General features: G+C 34.2%; 1 protein-coding gene across 2 annotated transcripts in view; it reads right to left on the reverse strand.

The window, feature by feature from the left end:
• Positions 1-3,449: 3,449 nt before the first annotated feature.
• The window catches only part of SCN7A (sodium voltage-gated channel alpha subunit 7), a 79,863-nt gene continuing 66,290 nt past the window's right edge, over positions 3,450-17,022 (reverse strand). For both annotated transcript variants that reach the window (XM_032880362.1, XM_032880364.1), the window contains exons 18-25: positions 16,407-16,580; positions 14,024-14,131; positions 11,196-11,474; positions 10,385-10,438; positions 9,442-9,579; positions 7,797-7,901; positions 7,247-7,517; positions 3,450-4,548 (exon numbers count right to left, since the gene is read on the reverse strand). In XM_032880362.1, coding sequence (XP_032736253.1) covers positions 3,482-4,548; positions 7,247-7,517; positions 7,797-7,901; positions 9,442-9,579; positions 10,385-10,438; positions 11,196-11,474; positions 14,024-14,131; positions 16,407-16,580 — 2,196 coding nt within the window. In that variant the 3' untranslated portion in view covers positions 3,450-3,481. The remainder of the gene's footprint in view (positions 4,549-7,246; positions 7,518-7,796; positions 7,902-9,441; positions 9,580-10,384; positions 10,439-11,195; positions 11,475-14,023; positions 14,132-16,406; positions 16,581-17,022) is intronic.

The raw sequence follows: 17,022 nt of genomic DNA on the forward strand, positions 1-17,022 counted from the left end.
ATTACTGTGTATATCTAACAAAAGTGGGACTGAGGAGTTGTTCGGGGCAACAGTCTTTTCTACTGTTGCCCCCTGCTCCCTTTCTCTTGCAGCTGACTTGTTTGTGCCTCATTCTTCTCCTGTGCACCATCAGGAAGGGGCAATGTAGATTTAGAATCCAGGACTGGGGTGTTGTGCCATCTGGATGGTTCATAAACTAGCTGGAATTGAGAGAAAATCCTTTGAGCTCATATGTGCTTTTGAAGTCAATGAAGATAAGAGATTCACTTACAGATAAGGAAAGGAGTTAAATGTCTGACCTGGACAGTGTTAGGTTCTCTAACATAAAAGATGAAAGTCCCCCGGAGAGTGAAGACTCAGTCATGGACTGGCGCTCTTCATTAACTGTTACAACTGAGAATGTGGACCTAGAATCACTGCAAAGAACAGTTAAGGGAGATTAACCAAAGGACTAAATAAAGCATGTCTGGGAAGGGATCAGGGTTCTCAAAGTATTCTGCTCTACTATTCCATCCAATCTCTGGAGTAGACATTTTATCCCATCTTTAATTCTTCTTTCTCTTTATAGTCTAGCCTGAAGAACCAAAAGCTCAGGAGTTCATCTCTGTATGAACTCCTTTTCTTAAAAATGTTTCTGTTGACTACGTTACTTTCTTCTCTAATTGATAAAATCTTTCTTTATCTTCCAGGGTCCACTTTACTAACTTCACCTATAATTTTCAATGTAGAACCCATCTTCTTTCCTGAATACATACACCAATAGTGTACAAATTACCCTATATTATGATTAGCTGTTTTCTCTCAGTAGTCAGCAAGTTCTCTAGTCTCAGCTGTATGTATGCATGTTTTATGTATGTAAGTATGAATGAGTATGTATACCAGTTCTGGGTTTATATTAGTATCTAGCATACAATAACTATTGAATGAAAAAAGTTCTATTGTTTTATTCCTTGTGTCTTTCTTTTTTCCAGGGGTTGGCTCTACTTTTAAAATTCCCTCCACCAAAGGAGAGATTGAGAAAGAGAGAAGGGAAGGGAGAAAGAGAGAGAGAGAGAGGAAACTTATCTCTCTTCAACAACTTAATTCATCTTGAACTTTTTCTGCCTCTAACTAGGTCATTTATTCCTAGACAGTTATTGTACATAGGAGTCAAATATTAAGGCTCTGAAATTAGACCTGGTTTGAGGTTCTGGTCTCATTGCTTACAAGTTCTGTGCCATATAGAAGCTCTTATAACCATTCTAAGTCTGTTTTGCTCAGCTATAAAATGAAAATTATCATTTCTTCATGAGTTGTGAATGCTGCATTCATGCATGATAAATGTTTGGAGCAAGGAGGGGCATAATAGTCTGCTCAATAAATGGTAGTTATTTTCAATATCTTTAAAACCATTTCAAAGTATATTCATTATATGTATTAAAAGGTATAGAAAGAAATTTTTTTAAAGAAGCACAACAATCAATTTAAATTCAGCATTATCCTCCATAAAGCAAATTCTAAGTAATATTGAGATATATATCTAAAAAACTAATGACTTTGATGGGAAGAGTACTTTGTAAATTTTGTCAGTGTGTAAAGGTCTCTGTTAAGCTTACTAACAATTATTTTACAAATTTTTTTGAATCCAAAGGAAGCACAGTTTTGAATTTTGAGCCTGAATGAGTAAGCTTTAATGTGATTAGGCTCATTTGAAAAATTTCCTATCATACAAAATAGACAAGCTGACTTATTAAAAACAAAAACAAAAACCAAAGCTTCCTGTAGTTAACAGGTTGTATTTATTATTTTCTATAGTTTCTAAAAAGTAGAATATATTGTAAGATTTTGTTAAAAATAATTCATTACACAGTTTTTGGAAGGTTAGTGGCAAACATGGTTTACAAGTAAAAGATACAATTTTCAAACTAAAATCAGTTAATGGTATTGAATTTACAGAAGCAAGTTAAGGTTAAGTTTAAATATCTGAAGCAGTTTCTACATTAAAGCATTTCTAAGAAATAGAAAACTAAAAAATTTAGATCAAGCACCAGCTGTCACCATGTCACCAAGTTAACACTAGTTCCTCACTGGTCCCCATCACATGATGAAGAACGGGAGGAGAAAGGGAAGGAACACTTATAGAGAGAAACAGAACCCTGAAATTACATTTACTTAAGGGTTCCCCCAAAGGCATCTTGGTCAAGTTAATACATTTCTGAGGGGCAGAAATAAGCTATAATAGTTAAGGCTCAAGATCATGCATTCATAATAAAATACAATTAATGACATTTAAGTGACATTGGATGTCATACAACATATTTGAAGTTTGCCATTTAAGTCAACAGTATATATATTTTCTTTCCAAATCCTTTAGGATTTTGTAGGCACATTGAAATCAATCTTCATACAAAGGGAACAAATATCAGAATCTCATACTACATGGATACAAGTAGCTACATTTTTGTGATTATGTCGAAAACCAACTATTTGTGTCTATCTTTTAAATACAATTTCAATAGTGAAAATTAATATTTAGGATTTTCAAGTTTTTCAAACGCAAAACCTTTTACAGGAGGTGTGTGTGATGGATTAAAAACAGCAGAAACAAACTTAGATAGATATATGAGGAAGTGAAAACTAATTTGTATATACTAATATTACATAACACCACCAACAACAAACTTACACTTTGATCTCCTATTCAGGTTCCTCACAGTTTCAGTGGTCATTTTCTTTCTCTAAGTTATAGAGAACCACAAAGTACAGTGGAAAGTATTTCAAAGTGGACACAGTTTCCCAAGTAAGCATCAAGACTCTGTGAAAATCCCTAGACATAATGGCAACCCTTGACTCTTCTAAATCATATTATGACTTTCATTTGCCAGATCATACTACTCAATGTTACATCACTGATAAATGGTAAATATGATAAAATAATACAGGAGTCTACTAACAGTTTCTATATATATCATTTTAGTAGATGTATACTTAGAAAAAGTATAAATGTGAAAAAAAATGAGGAAAACGTAGGCAATAATTATGGTTACCTTTATGCTTCTTACTCTCCCAATTAATTCTGTTGAAGAGCTAGAGCTTAGGTAGAACTAGCCAAAGGATGAAAAACCAGGAATCCAGAAACAATCAGAGAATATGAATTCCCAGTACCAAAAATAAAAGAAAATAAAAACAAAAACCAAGGCTCCGGTCAACCAAACATGGTTTGGATCAGCCCAAGAATATCTGTGGTTGATCTCAAAGGAAGTTTCTAAGAACAGCCTTTTTCTCTTCCCCAGTTGGCATCTGTGTAGGCAAGTTTATGATTTAATGACCTGTAACACTGTTATTTTTTAACACTATCCCACCTTAAGAAAGTACTTATTGTACTTGCTTATTTGTGACTAAGTCCTACTAATGGTGATGTAAATCCCATAAAGTAGACATAAAATATACAAGGAAGCCCCTTCTTTAGAACATGAAGAAGATTAAAATGTGGTAAGTGGGATTAGATTTGGCTTTGAATAGTTGACTTTTCCTCAGCTTTGTCAAAATAGGCTCTTTCTGTGGTAGCTTGAACTTCCTTGTCATCATCTATCATATGAATATCTGATGTATTTTTGTCATTTTGCCTCAAGCGGTAACTTTTATAAGCACGTTGAATTATGGTTGCTGAGACTGCCTCTTGTTTTCGTTTCAAAGTAGTAGTAATTGGCTCATATGTGATCTTAAAAGGGTTGGCTAACACAAACCCTGATTCCATCTCTGAAATCATTTTCTCCATCCTCACATCTTTACCCATAACTTGCTTTGTTAAAGCAAGTAAGATGTCAAGGCAATGAATTCTGTCCCCAGCAGCCATGGGAAGATCCATGGCAATGAGCTGTCCCTTGTTTGGTTTTGCCATAAAAAGAGGAGGGTCAAGGGCAGCTGCAAAGTCTGAAAGCCTGCTAGAGTCTATATATTGGGTCCTATCAGGATCAAACCGCTTCCATACCTGAAAGAATTTCCTAAAATCATCTTCACTTAATGTCTTGGCTTTTTTTTTAGAAACAATATTTAAAAATTCCATGACAACAACAATGTACATGTTTACTATGATCAGCCATGATATGAGGATGTAACTGACAAAATAAATAATCCCAACAAAGGGGTTGCCACAATCTCCCCTAACCTGAGTCCCAGGGTTAATTTTATCAGGATCACAGTCAGACCATTTACTGTTGAAAATTGCATTGAGCATCCCATCCCAGCCAGCAAATATTGTAACTTGGAAAAGACAGAGCATACTGCTGCCAAAAGTCTCAAAGTTGGACACATCATTAATTCCAGCTTCTTTTTTAACATAAGCAAAATTGTACATTCCAAAGATGGCATAGACAAACATGACCAGGAAGATGAGAAGACTGATGTTCAACAATGCTGGTAGAGACAGCATCAAAGGGAGCAGCAGATCATGGAATACCTTTGGTCCTTTCCCAGGACGCAGGATGTGGATAATCCGTGAGAGTCGTATCAGTTCCATAATGGAAGGAGACACAAGGTAGTATCCTACCGTTATAGGCAGAACTAGTTCTTGGTGTAGGAGAAGATAAAACAGGCAATAAAATTATTTAAATGTGATTATATTTAGAGAAATATAAATTATTTTATTTCATTTATTATTTCAATTATTTATTTCAACTATTCATTATTTCAATTACTATTATATCATTTTTTCTATATGTTAAGATCATTTTATTAATCCTTCCCAAATAACAGAACATATTGAAAGTGGGGATTACCCAAACGCTAACTGTGGCAATTTTCAGGGTATCTACCAAAATTTGGAAGGGAATTATTTGCACATCATCTTAAGAGTACTATAGGTCAGTATTTCTGGAATCACAAATGGCATGATTCCATAATATAGAACATTAGTCGTGTTTTTTTCTGGTGATAGTTGTTAAAGAGTTCAATCCAGGCTTTACTGGATATCTAATAAAGGTGTCATGCAAATATGCAAAGATGAACGACTTGACTTTTGTCCTTAAAGATCTTATAATCTAGAGAATAGAACTAGATATTTAAAGTTATTATCATGCAAGGTAGAAAGACTTAGATGATCAATATAATTACAAAAATGTTTGGCATTCTGTGATTCACAGATTATAGTTTAATTTATTTATTTCATAAATAGTATTTGGGTCCTTAGCAGTTTTAAATGGAATTAAGTAAATGAGTCCTGGCCTAGAACTTTTTTTGTAGCAGTTGTGGTTAGATGAGGGAACTATGGAAGTGAGAGCTACCACTATAAAACAAGGTAAAGTTACAATTACCCTAGAAACATAGGGCATATGTCCTCTGGAAGTACTGGAGACAAGGAGGTTCATTTAGAGTTGAAAAGGTGGGGAGGAGAGAATCCCATGAAGCTTCTAATTGAGATGGTAAGTTTGTTGAATCTGGAAGGACCATGTCTCATATTTCCTTTCAATTTGGTCATTGTCGATGACAACATTCTCTCTGACATTCTATCTTACCTATATCTTCATCTCCACTTTGTTATAGTAAATCTTCTACTCTGACTCAAATTGTCAGTTCTCCTCACAATCTTCCAAATTCTTCCATTATGCCAGACATATTCCCATTTAATTGTAGACAATTTTTTCTACATCCTCATCACTACATTGTTTTTACTTCCTTTCTTATCTAAAATCTGACTTTATCTTAAGGATACTATTTCCCTTGTAACATTGTCAACTGCAGACAGCTCTTTCTTCCCACACCATATTTCTTGGGGTTGAAAAATGGAATGACCAAGCATCTTTTATTCTTTCCAATGTGATTTCTAGATACTTTAAGTCAATTTTATAAAGAAAAAAAAAATTTCTCTTCTGACACATTGTGGATCATGTCACTGAACTATAATATTGCCTACCATTTCTTGGCTCTATGATCTATTTATTCCTTCTCATTCACACTCATTGGAGACTTATTAGTACTTGGTTCACTGTCGCCCTTTCCACCCCAACATCCACCATCAACAACTCATTGAAAGGTCAGTTTCTTCTTCTTTGACTTTCTTAACTGCGATAATCTCCATCATTTTACTTTAGTCATATGCAGCTACGGCCACATTCTGGATGCAGGATTCTTCACCTTCTGAGATTTCAAAATCAAACAGCTTTTCTTTGTGCTTTGCTCTCCTTAGAGATCTCTGATTCAGTAACTCTCACTTTAATCCCAAATGGCTTTTTAATTCCATATTCCTCTTATTTTCTTCCTATCAGCCCCTTCCTGCTTTTATGTACTTTGCTTTCAAGCTTCTTGTGCTTGTCTATCAATAGGTAGACTGCTTCTACCACCAAATAAATAGGTTGAATTTTCTGGAAGCACAAGTGGGCAGATAGTTTGTCCCCATTTTCACTATTGATTATATAGAATATGTTTGACACGGTTAACATTTAAATATTGTCTCTTGTGGAATTTACATTCTAGTATGTGTCTTATAGGGAGGCAGAAAATAAACTTTTCCCTGCCTAAAACATTTTTATCTTAGATTCTTTACTTGGCTATCCCTGTATCCAATAAGTTTCAGTTTAAATTTTGCTTCTTCCATGCAATTTCCTCTGACCTTTACTTACTGTTAGGTTCCCCTCACTCTTTTGTGCCACTGTAACACCCTGTGCTTTTTCCCTTATCACCTTAATAGCACAACATTATATATGTACTATTTAATCATCTCTATCCCTTACTAGGCTGTCAACTATGTGCATACAGGGATTATGCCTACCTTGTTTACTACTGGATTCTTCGCATATAGCATAATGTGTATTCACAAAGGGGATAATCAAATATATTTGTTAAATAAAAGACTGAGGTCCCCAGGGTAAGAGAAAAATGGTAACAAATTCATTAAAGCCTAACACTCTAGTGCTGTGAAAGTTGTAAACAGTTTTAGAGATTAGAGAAAAAAGAATAGGGACCGTGAAAGGTTATATCATGCTAAGACATAAATCTCCTTCTAGAGCCATCCTAGAAAATTCTGTATGTGATACACTGAAAAGGTGATCTCTGAAGTAAAGTAAAGTGTATGTATTAATTCAACAAGTATTTTGAATATCTTATAGCTGTCAAGTGTGTATACATGTATGAATGCAAAAATTCCTACTGGAATAAGAAGGATCCCTTCTCTGTTTGCCTGTTTGCCTTTGTCTGTATCTGAGGACACATTTAGTATAAGAACTTGCCTGAATTAGTATTATTATAAAAGAAAATTGACTAAAAATCTTACCTATAACAGAGAAAATGACCACCATAAAATCAAAAATGTTCCATCCAATGGTGAAATAGTTACAGTGGAAAGCAATGAGCTTCAGTACACATTCTCCAGTGTATAGTATAATAAGAACTAAGTTAATCCAACAGAGAGCAATGTCCATATTTTGACTCTGTTCATCACTTTGTATCATAATAGTTATTGCTTGAAAACAGATAAGAGCCATAATGATGGCATTAAAAACTTCACTTGTTACCAAGTCAAAGACGAATCCTTGGAATTTATTCTGTGGATGAAAAAAAGAAAGGCATAGTGGCCTTATTAATAGCTTATATATACACACATATTGTCTGTAGAATTATAATTTCCCTCCTAGCATAAACAGGAAAATAAGTGAGGGCCCAAGTTTTTACCAAACTATAATTACAGTGTATGCAGTCAAAACAAACAAAGGACCATCCAAACTTTGTTAAGGAACATATTTTTAAATTTTGCCAAGAGCATTTGTGAAGAATTTCAAAAACACGTTTTCATTTTTAAAAGAGAATATACAGAAGAAACTTACTCCTGGGCGCCGGATTGTTTTTTGAGACTCCTCACACAACAGCCTTCTCAGTGCACGGGATTGTTTCTTCTGTTTGACTGTTATAAAGATATTTGAGTCTCCCTGGTAAAGAAATGAAAGAAAAAGATATTAAAATCACAGTGAATCTAAATTTTACCTTATCATTAATAGGCATTTTGGAAAGGTTGGTAATTACTGATTTAATATTTTACAAAGGGCATAAGGCAATGATCTAAATCACGTTTAACTACGTCTGATTTTTTGCACACAAATCCACACTAAACACATGTAGAATATTGGGTAATGACACATATCAATTATGTTCTGGTGCACTTTCTTGTGGGCAGTCAACTCTTTTTCATCTTTTCATTCTCCTGAAGCCTACCTCATGTTAAACAGAGATGAAGGAGAAACAGTGGGGGAAAAATGGAAAGGTTTGCTAAGAAAAATTGAATTCCAAAGCTAAAGATAAAATTGGTTTGTACCTTCTAATAAGCAGGAAAAAAACAGAATTGGTCATTTATATATTTTTATATGTCTGTATATTACTTAATTTTCCAAATAATGCTTATCAGATGATATTTTTATACTATTATGCCAACAGCACCTTGTGTTTACATCTTCATAGTGCCTTCTAGAGCTTATTTATTTTTGTGTTCCTAGTGCTAATTTTAGTATCTTATACAGAATGTATAAAGTGAATAAGAGGTAAATAGTTAATGTGTTAATCTAAAAATTAGGAATTATTACTGCCCTAAGTCAGGACTCAGTCACTTAAATTAGATGAGAGTCATGAATTTGAAGTCCAGAAGCAAACCTTAGGATGTTATCCCATTGGGCTGAAGTCCCAAGAAGCTGAAGCATCCATCAGATTCGTAGTTGAACACTGTTCTCCTAATCCCATTTGATTAGCAGAGACTGAGTGGTTTGTTTACCAGAGTCTGCACGTGGCTGAACTTTGATGACATGGCCGAAGATAGAATTTCAGAATTAGACTATTTTTTTCTTTGACTTTTTAGGTTTCCCTACACCTCTAGAGAGTAGATGTCTGTGGTTAAAATAAGCAGACTTCAAGGACTTTTGATGCATTTGCATTTGTAGAAGCCCTGAAGGAAATGTGTGGAGATGGTGTCAGGTGGATGTTTGCTTCTGTCTCTGAATTGTCTCCTACTTGTTTCAAGCACTCCTATTTGGGTCATATATTTAGGACTCTCTCTATGTCTAGCTGGAAAACCTACTGCACTGACAAATATGTCTATGTTGGTTATGACTCTGAAGCTGTGAACATATCAGAGAGTAAAAATGTGTAGCATATTTTTCTTGAACTTCTTTACATATTTGTGCAGACATACCACAATATTACTTATTTGTCAGCATGTCATTTTTTACAAACATATATATAGAAACACTTGTAACTTTTAGCCTTTAAACTTGCCCATTTACATTTGAATATAGAAAACAATGTAAAGATAAACACTTTAACAATATTTGTCAATATGCAAAAATATCAACTTATTTTTTTTAGCTAAGTACCAAATAAAAATGATATTTAGCTGAATCCCAAACTAATTATTTGAAGCAGGACATTTTTATAAATGTGCTTGATTTTCTCAAGCACTAGTGAACAAAAAATATCTGTACTTATCTTTATTTTATGCGTGTTGAAATTAGCAATAATAACACCAATCAGCATACTCAAAGGAAGAAATAATCCAATAATAATGAAGTTGATAAAGTAACAATACATGTAGATGTTCTCTTCAAAATTAGGTTGCCTATTTACCTAAAAGTTAAGTTAAAAAATAAGCAAAATAAGGTAGGGCATAGCAGATTTCTTAGGGCATAACAGATTTAGGGCATACAGAAAATATTCTCTATGATATTATAATGATAGTTATATGTCATTACACATTTGTCCAAACCCATATAATGTATAACACCAAGTAAGCCCTAAGGTAAACTATGGACTTTGGGTGATTATGACGAGTCAATGTAGGTCCATCCTTGGTGAAAATGTGCCCCATTCTGGTGAGTGGTGTTGATAATAGGCAATGCATGTGTGGGGACAGTGGGTATATGGGAAATCTCTATACCTCCCTCCCAATTTTGTTGTAAACCTAAAACAGCTCTAAAAAGCAAAATCTTTAAAAATAAGAATAAACTAAAAAGTGGAAAAAATAAGCAGAATATTGGTATACCAACTTTTAAAACATAGAATTTATAAGCAGTTTACAACAAGAAAAACCAACAATTCTCCATGAGGTAATGTTTCCACTTTGTTCTTTGGTGAAGTGGCATTATTGCTTTGTTTACTTGGATTTTAAAGTTTGCTGCATTGGTTTCATAATTGTAACGAAGTCTGATAATCCCTCAAATGGGCCTACTGGGCTTCAACCACTGTACATAATCCTGGGAGGATTTCATTTTCAGTGACAGAGTCAATCTGAAATGTATTTAATTTCTGTCTAGCATAAGCATTTGCTTTCATCATGTTATTTATTCTGTTATTGTTGTTACCCTTTTCTTGAATTGAGAAAATAACTTTGCCTTGAACCTTCACAATGGCTCTAAGATGATATTGTACTTACACCAATAGAATCAACTGCTGAATTCATAATAGCGATCCATCCATTAAACGTTGCCTGTAAAAATGGCGTGTATTTAATTCTTACGGCAATTGTAAGCTTCGTGGCAAATAAAATGTAAAACTCAATTTGTTATTAATATAGTAAAACTCGATTAGTAAGGCTGACCACATTTCAATATACCATGTAATTGAGACCTTTATAATTTTCATTATTGCATTTATATTGTCTATTAACACAAATTTAAAACCACTTAGCTTCATTGTAGTAGCTTAATTGTAGTTGATAACAAAATACTGTAAGATAGTAGAAATAGAAAGAGGTATATAGATAAATTATAAATAAATACATGGTGCCCAAGTGTCATTTTTACTATACTGCTACACATGTGCTTTTCTATGGGGGAGGTAAGACAAGAATGAATGATTTATCTGCTCATTTCTGTTAGATGCTGGGTGACTGAGGAGCCATAGCACTAAGTAGAAACAAAACAGTAGTACCCTGAGCTGGACCAAAAATTGTGACCCTATTACCTTATCAATGATGACAGAAGTAGAAATAGTTTTCCAGTACCTGTCATCTTCCCTGTCAATCCTACCTTCCTCTGTACTTCCTTCTCCCAGCAGAGCAGCATCTGTGTTTTACTTTTGTCTTTCCAAACAAGGCTGGTGTAGCATGTCCCATATCTACTAGTAATTGCTAAAATATGTTATAACCAATTCTAGTAATCAGCCACATTTTGTTCTTTATTTCCACCTATAATATGAATGAGCATATAAAAACATCTATTTAAAAAAATCAGAAGTGAACTTACCACTTGAAGCAGTGAAAGGAAACCATTTCCAACATTATCAAAGTTCAGTTTTGCATTCTCCCATGGCATGGATTCATTAAACACAAGGCTTTCACACTGACTCTTATTCAGGACTTCAGATATAGGAAACCTTTCTCCACTTTTTGGGTCAATGCATTCATAGAACTTGCCAGCAAATAAGTGTACTCCCATGATGCTAAAAGCCAGCCAGATCAAAAGGCAGACCAGAAACACATTCAAAGCAGGTAAAGTTGTTGTTATCAAAGCTCTCACAACCACCTGGTGTATAATAAAGAAACAAACAGGTAAACTTTAGGTAAGAAATGTGAAATCACTTTAATTGGAAATACTAAATGTAATGTCATATAGAAATAACCCAAAAAAGGCCATCGTTAAAAATTCAATAGGCCACATGCCAGTATTTGAATAACCTAAATAATAAATTTTAATTAAAAAATAAACATTAGGGACGCCTGGGTGGCTCAGTGGGTTAAGCCGCTGCCTTCGGCTCGGGTCATGATCTCAGGATCCTGGGATCGAGTCCCGCATCGGGCTCTCTGCTCAGTGGGGAGCCTGCTTCCCTCTCTCTCTCTCTCTCTGCCTGCCTCTGTCTACTGTGATCTCTCTCTGTCAAATAAATAAAAATAAAATCTTAAAAAAAAAATAAATAAAAAAATAAACATTAAAAATTCATACGGTCTCAAAATTTTTGTACTAAAGGAATCGCTAAAAGGCAACAGAATTGATTAGCAAAATAATTATTTCACTGATTCAACACATTTATCACCTTCTTGTATAGACAACCGAACCTGTGTGACTATATGTGTATGTATTAGCTAGAAAGTGCATAAAACGAGAAAGAAACAGGCCTACATCTAAGTCTTGGTGATTCTAACTTTTGGAAGGATTAGCCTACAAAGCAGACACTGAAGTGTCGGGGGAAGTAAGAGGAAGACCAAGAGATCACATATCAGTGAAGTCAAGGCAAGAGGCTACGTCAAGAAACATTGAATGGGCACCTGAAGCCAGCAAAATAAAAAACCAACTCACGGCACCACTCTATGTCCCTGGTGAGCCACTCCAGAGTGGGAAATATGGGAAATAAATCTACCCCCTCAACTCGAGTAACAGTAATAGTCTAGAATCACCGTTTCCATTTCTTCAACTCCCTTCTCTCTTGAATATTACAATCGGAATTTTATTCTTATCACTCCACTGTAGTGGTTATGGCAAATGTAAGCCAGTTCCTATAGCCAACAGAAATTTCCACTCTTTGCTATTTCTTCGTCTTTTCCTTAGCATTACACTTTTGACTCCTTTTCTCCCAATCTCATTTCTTTCTCTTTTTTTCATGAGGCACCATCATTTCTCTATGCTACAACTCTATCCTCCCTTCCCTCAGCCATTACTAAATCCATTTCCTTTTTGCTGTGTTTTCTTGCTGATATTCCTTAGTCTTCTGGCTTTGAATAAATAATTTAACTTTTAACTGTGCTTTCAGTAACACTTAATTTTATTTCTAAAACTAAGCCACAGATCCTTTGTTGGCATTTTAGATATTTTGAGAGGCCCACTGATACCTCTAATGAAAAAAATGCTATGCTTATCAGAAAATACACTTATGTACGAATAAAAGCTGTAGATACAGTTGACACAAATATTTCAGTAATGAGAGAACCCAAGACCGGAGCTTATTAAATATAGCAGGCATTAATTTTATAATCATGTGACTTCAATGATATATTTTCAGAAATCTTTCAACTACAGAACCTCCAGAGGTTAAGATGAAGCTTAAGATCTGAATCTGTAACAGAACAGAATGGAGAGCCCAGAAATAAACCCACGCTTATATGGTCAATTAATCTATGACAAAAGAGGCAAGAATATACAATGTGAAAAGACAGTTTCTTCAATAATGGTGCTAGGAAAAATGAGCAGTCGCATGCAGAAGAATGAAACTGGACGCTTTCTTAGACCATTAAACATAGATAATTTTCTTATTGGATCCTATCTATATTGACAATGTGGCATTCTATAATATTAAGCAAATGGGCATGTTGTGATAAGTAATCTTTGCAAATGAAAAATGCAAGAAAACACTGATGTGTGATTATGAAATGAAAGGTGAAATTAGATTTTTGCTGCTATTTCCGCACACAGTTGATCACTGTATATTACATAATTACACTATGTGTGGTGGTCATCAACTCTGTTTTCTTCATTAGGTCAAGCCATAGCAGGTGAATTTCCATCATAGGCCCAAAAGATTGAACATGAGTTGTTTTTTGTGGCTCAACCTATTAGTTTTACTCACAGTGCTCAGAAGAGATTTTAACATGTTGGTGAGGGAGAGAACACAAGAGTTCATAGTTTGTTATGTGTAACTTAAAAAAAACTAATTTATTTTAAAATCACTTTTATTTAGAATAATTACTTAGTGTGCACAATATTCTTATAACTTTAAACAGGTAGGTGATCAAAGTTTCATTTTCTGTCAGTTATATTTTCAACATTGAGATAATTTTATTAATACTCATAGACATCCGTGTGGGTTAGAATGGTATTACTTTTTGAAATTTAATATTCTCTCCCAACTATTAGGGTTTTTTTTTTCTTATTTTTATGATTTTTCCTATCTTATGAGCAATAAAGACCTAAAATCTTAATAAATTTCTACTATACCTTCTATATATTAAAATAGTAGAATGTAAGGTTTTTGCATTAATATTGTTAATGATGCAAATGAGAAGACTATGAAGATTTAATTTATAGAAGTTCAATAATCGTAAATAAAAATCTACACATTAGCTTAGAAACTTTTTTCTTACCTTCATTCTTTCAAACTGAGATAGAACTCTGAGTGCCCGAAGGAATTTAATGGAAGTAAGTGGTTTGAATTCCTCCCGAGATTTGCCTACTAAGCTCAGACAAAACACCTATATACATTTAAGGAAAAACAGAGTGAATAGGGGGCTTAATTTTTACTTAATCGAAACAATCTGCAAAATAAGCTTTGCATTTTTATAAAAAAGATAAACAGTTCAAACCTTACCAAGAAGTATGCAAAAGATTTAAAGTATATTTCCATATATCTTAACAATGACTTATAGAAATGTATAAGAAAATAACTTTGTGGTAAAATTATTTTAAAAAACATAAAACAAACATTTTCTGGTAGTAGGAATATATATTATTGAGATAAATAAAAATTTGTATATTTGACATACATTATGATTAAGGGTGAATATTTATATAAATTTTGAGTTTGAAATTAGATTAAGAATCAGTTTCATGAATTTTTGTCATCTAGTAATAGTATACTAGGCATTCATAAGAGCAAAATTTGGAATATATTTACATATTAATTTATACATAATTATTTAAGATAATAGAATAGGATTTCAGAGACGAGGCATCAAGGAAGATATAAATATTTTTAAGTCCAAATACAAATTACAAATATGTATAGAAAGATACTAAGGTGATATTTTAAAGTAAGCATATGCATAAAAATCATTCGGGGTTGGGGCGCCTGGGTGGCTCAGTGGGTAAATGTTTGACTCTTGGTTTCAGCTGACGTCATTATCTCAGGGACATGAGGTTGAGCCCCATGTCTTGGGCTCCATGCTTGGTGTACAGTCTGCTTGGTATTCTCTCTTTCCCTCCCCCTTTGCTCCTCCCCCTGCTCTCTCTCTCTTTCTCTCTCTAAAATAAGTAAGTAAGTAAGTAACTAAATAAATAAATCTTTTAAAAAATCAATCAGGATTAATAAATATTAATAGAGATCAAGCAAGATGATAGAGTTACGATCAACTTTTATAGTATCTTCATATTTTCTGTATTTTCAAGACAGCATAAATGAAAAATTTGTTCTTTCTTATGCTATATTAAGAGATGGTCTGAAAGTGAGCTTTGAAGTAAGCATATAATTTATGTAAGTGTGGAGGGATGTGGACACGTAAGAACAATGACTAGGAAAGAGGAAAATGGGTTGAAAGTATATCGTAATTTTGTTGGAGCAAAAGGTTAATTTGGAATAATTTATTTAGAAGCCAGAGAACAGATATTGTAAGTCATCTTCTTTATACAGTGAGAAGCTTCAATCACTGTTTATAGGACAGGAACCATCTGTTTAGTCAACAAAAATTACTGAGTACCTATTATGATACATGAATTGCTCTAGGCATTGAGGATAAGAAGAGAACCATATTGGGAAAACAAATTTTCCCTTAAGGAGCTAACCTTTCAGTGGGGAAAGACAAACAATCATAATGAATAAACAATGACTATCAATTAATATAAAACATTAACAGGTGCTATGGAGATGAAGAAAGTGGGAAAGGACAAGGGAGCATTGTAGTGGAAGCAGTTTTAAATACAGTAGTGCAGAAAGACCTAACTTCAGCATTTTTATTTGAGTAGGCTTAAGTGAGGTAAGCCAGCCAAAGTTCCAGGTGGAAGGAAAAATAAGTGAAAAGGCACTAAGATGGCAGTCATTCTGGCATACCTAAAGGTCTTTAGGAAGGTCAGTGCTGATGCAGCAGTCTGTTGACTGGGATGGGGAAATGGAGAGTAGGAGGAGTAAGATCGGACCATGTAGAGACTTGTAGGCTTTGATTGCACAGAGTGTAGCTTTTTACTGGAAGTGAAATGAGATGCTTATTGGAGGGTTTCAAGAAGAAAAGAGACTTGAGCTGGCTTTGATTTTACGACAGTAGAATGCATGTAGTTGCTGTGTGGGAAATGGAATGAAGGTGTGCGGTGGCGGAAGCCGGGATCTCGGGTTGAGAAGTGTTGCACTGACCCAAATGTGACCTCTTGGTAGCTTGGATCAGTGTGGTGATGGTGAGGGTTGTGGTAAGTCGTCTAATTTTGAATATATGACTTAAAAATTGAACCAACAAAATTTAAATATTTTAGGATACTAATGTACACTGATGCGCAATAGGCCTATTCTGTTAGTAGTGGGTTCACAGGCGATTGTTAGAATAATCCAGGAATGAAATGTTGAACTTTTAAAATATTAGGATGAGAAGAAAAGGACAAATGTTAAGCACTACAAATGAAGATATAGGGGATTTTGGTAACTTAAAATATACAGAGAGGGGGAAAAAGAAAGGAAGATACAAGTAAATGCAAAAGTTAAGTGAGAATTCGAGTAAAGATGGAAATCAAATAATGAACGTTTCAATTTTTCTTTAAAATACATACCAGAACAACCATGAAGTCTAGCTTGTACCAGCCATTAGTGAAATAGGCTTTAAAACCATATGCCATCCACTTTAGAAGCACTTCCAGAATGAAGATGTAAGTGAAGATCATGTCAGCATATTCTAATAAGATTTTAATAGTTTTTCTCTGGTCAATATAGATATCCTCAAAAGCCTGTGGGTAAAAAATTTAAGGATTAGTATACATGTAATTTCTTAAAAAATCTTTGGCATAGGGAGGAATGAAATGCCTTCCCTATTAAGCAGATGGTGAGTCAAGTCATAGGTTGTTGTTTTAAGGGCTGGTTCACTTTGTTTGGATTTATTCACATAATCCGTATCATTTTCTGATCCCATGCCCATAGCAGACATCTTTAATTGGTCCCAGAACTTCTTCTTATACAGACTCAACTTGTTACCATAGTGATCCAAGAAACTTCTCTCCAGTCAGTTAATCACACTCAATATAAGAGGTGGAACCTTTACTCACATCTGACTGGGTCTTATCTCTAATTCCATGTTGTCAACTCACAGGTGCATGCTAGGTGCTAATAGAGAAGTAGAGATTTTTTTTTTTTTAATTTGTCTTCAGATATCCACACTGCTGTTACAAGCAA

The sequence above is a fragment of the Lontra canadensis genome, unplaced genomic scaffold (assembly GCF_010015895.1).
Source record: "Lontra canadensis isolate GAN:19392208 unplaced genomic scaffold, GSC_riverotter_1.0 scaffold69, whole genome shotgun sequence".
In the NCBI taxonomy this organism is placed as follows: domain Eukaryota; kingdom Metazoa; phylum Chordata; class Mammalia; order Carnivora; family Mustelidae; genus Lontra; species Lontra canadensis.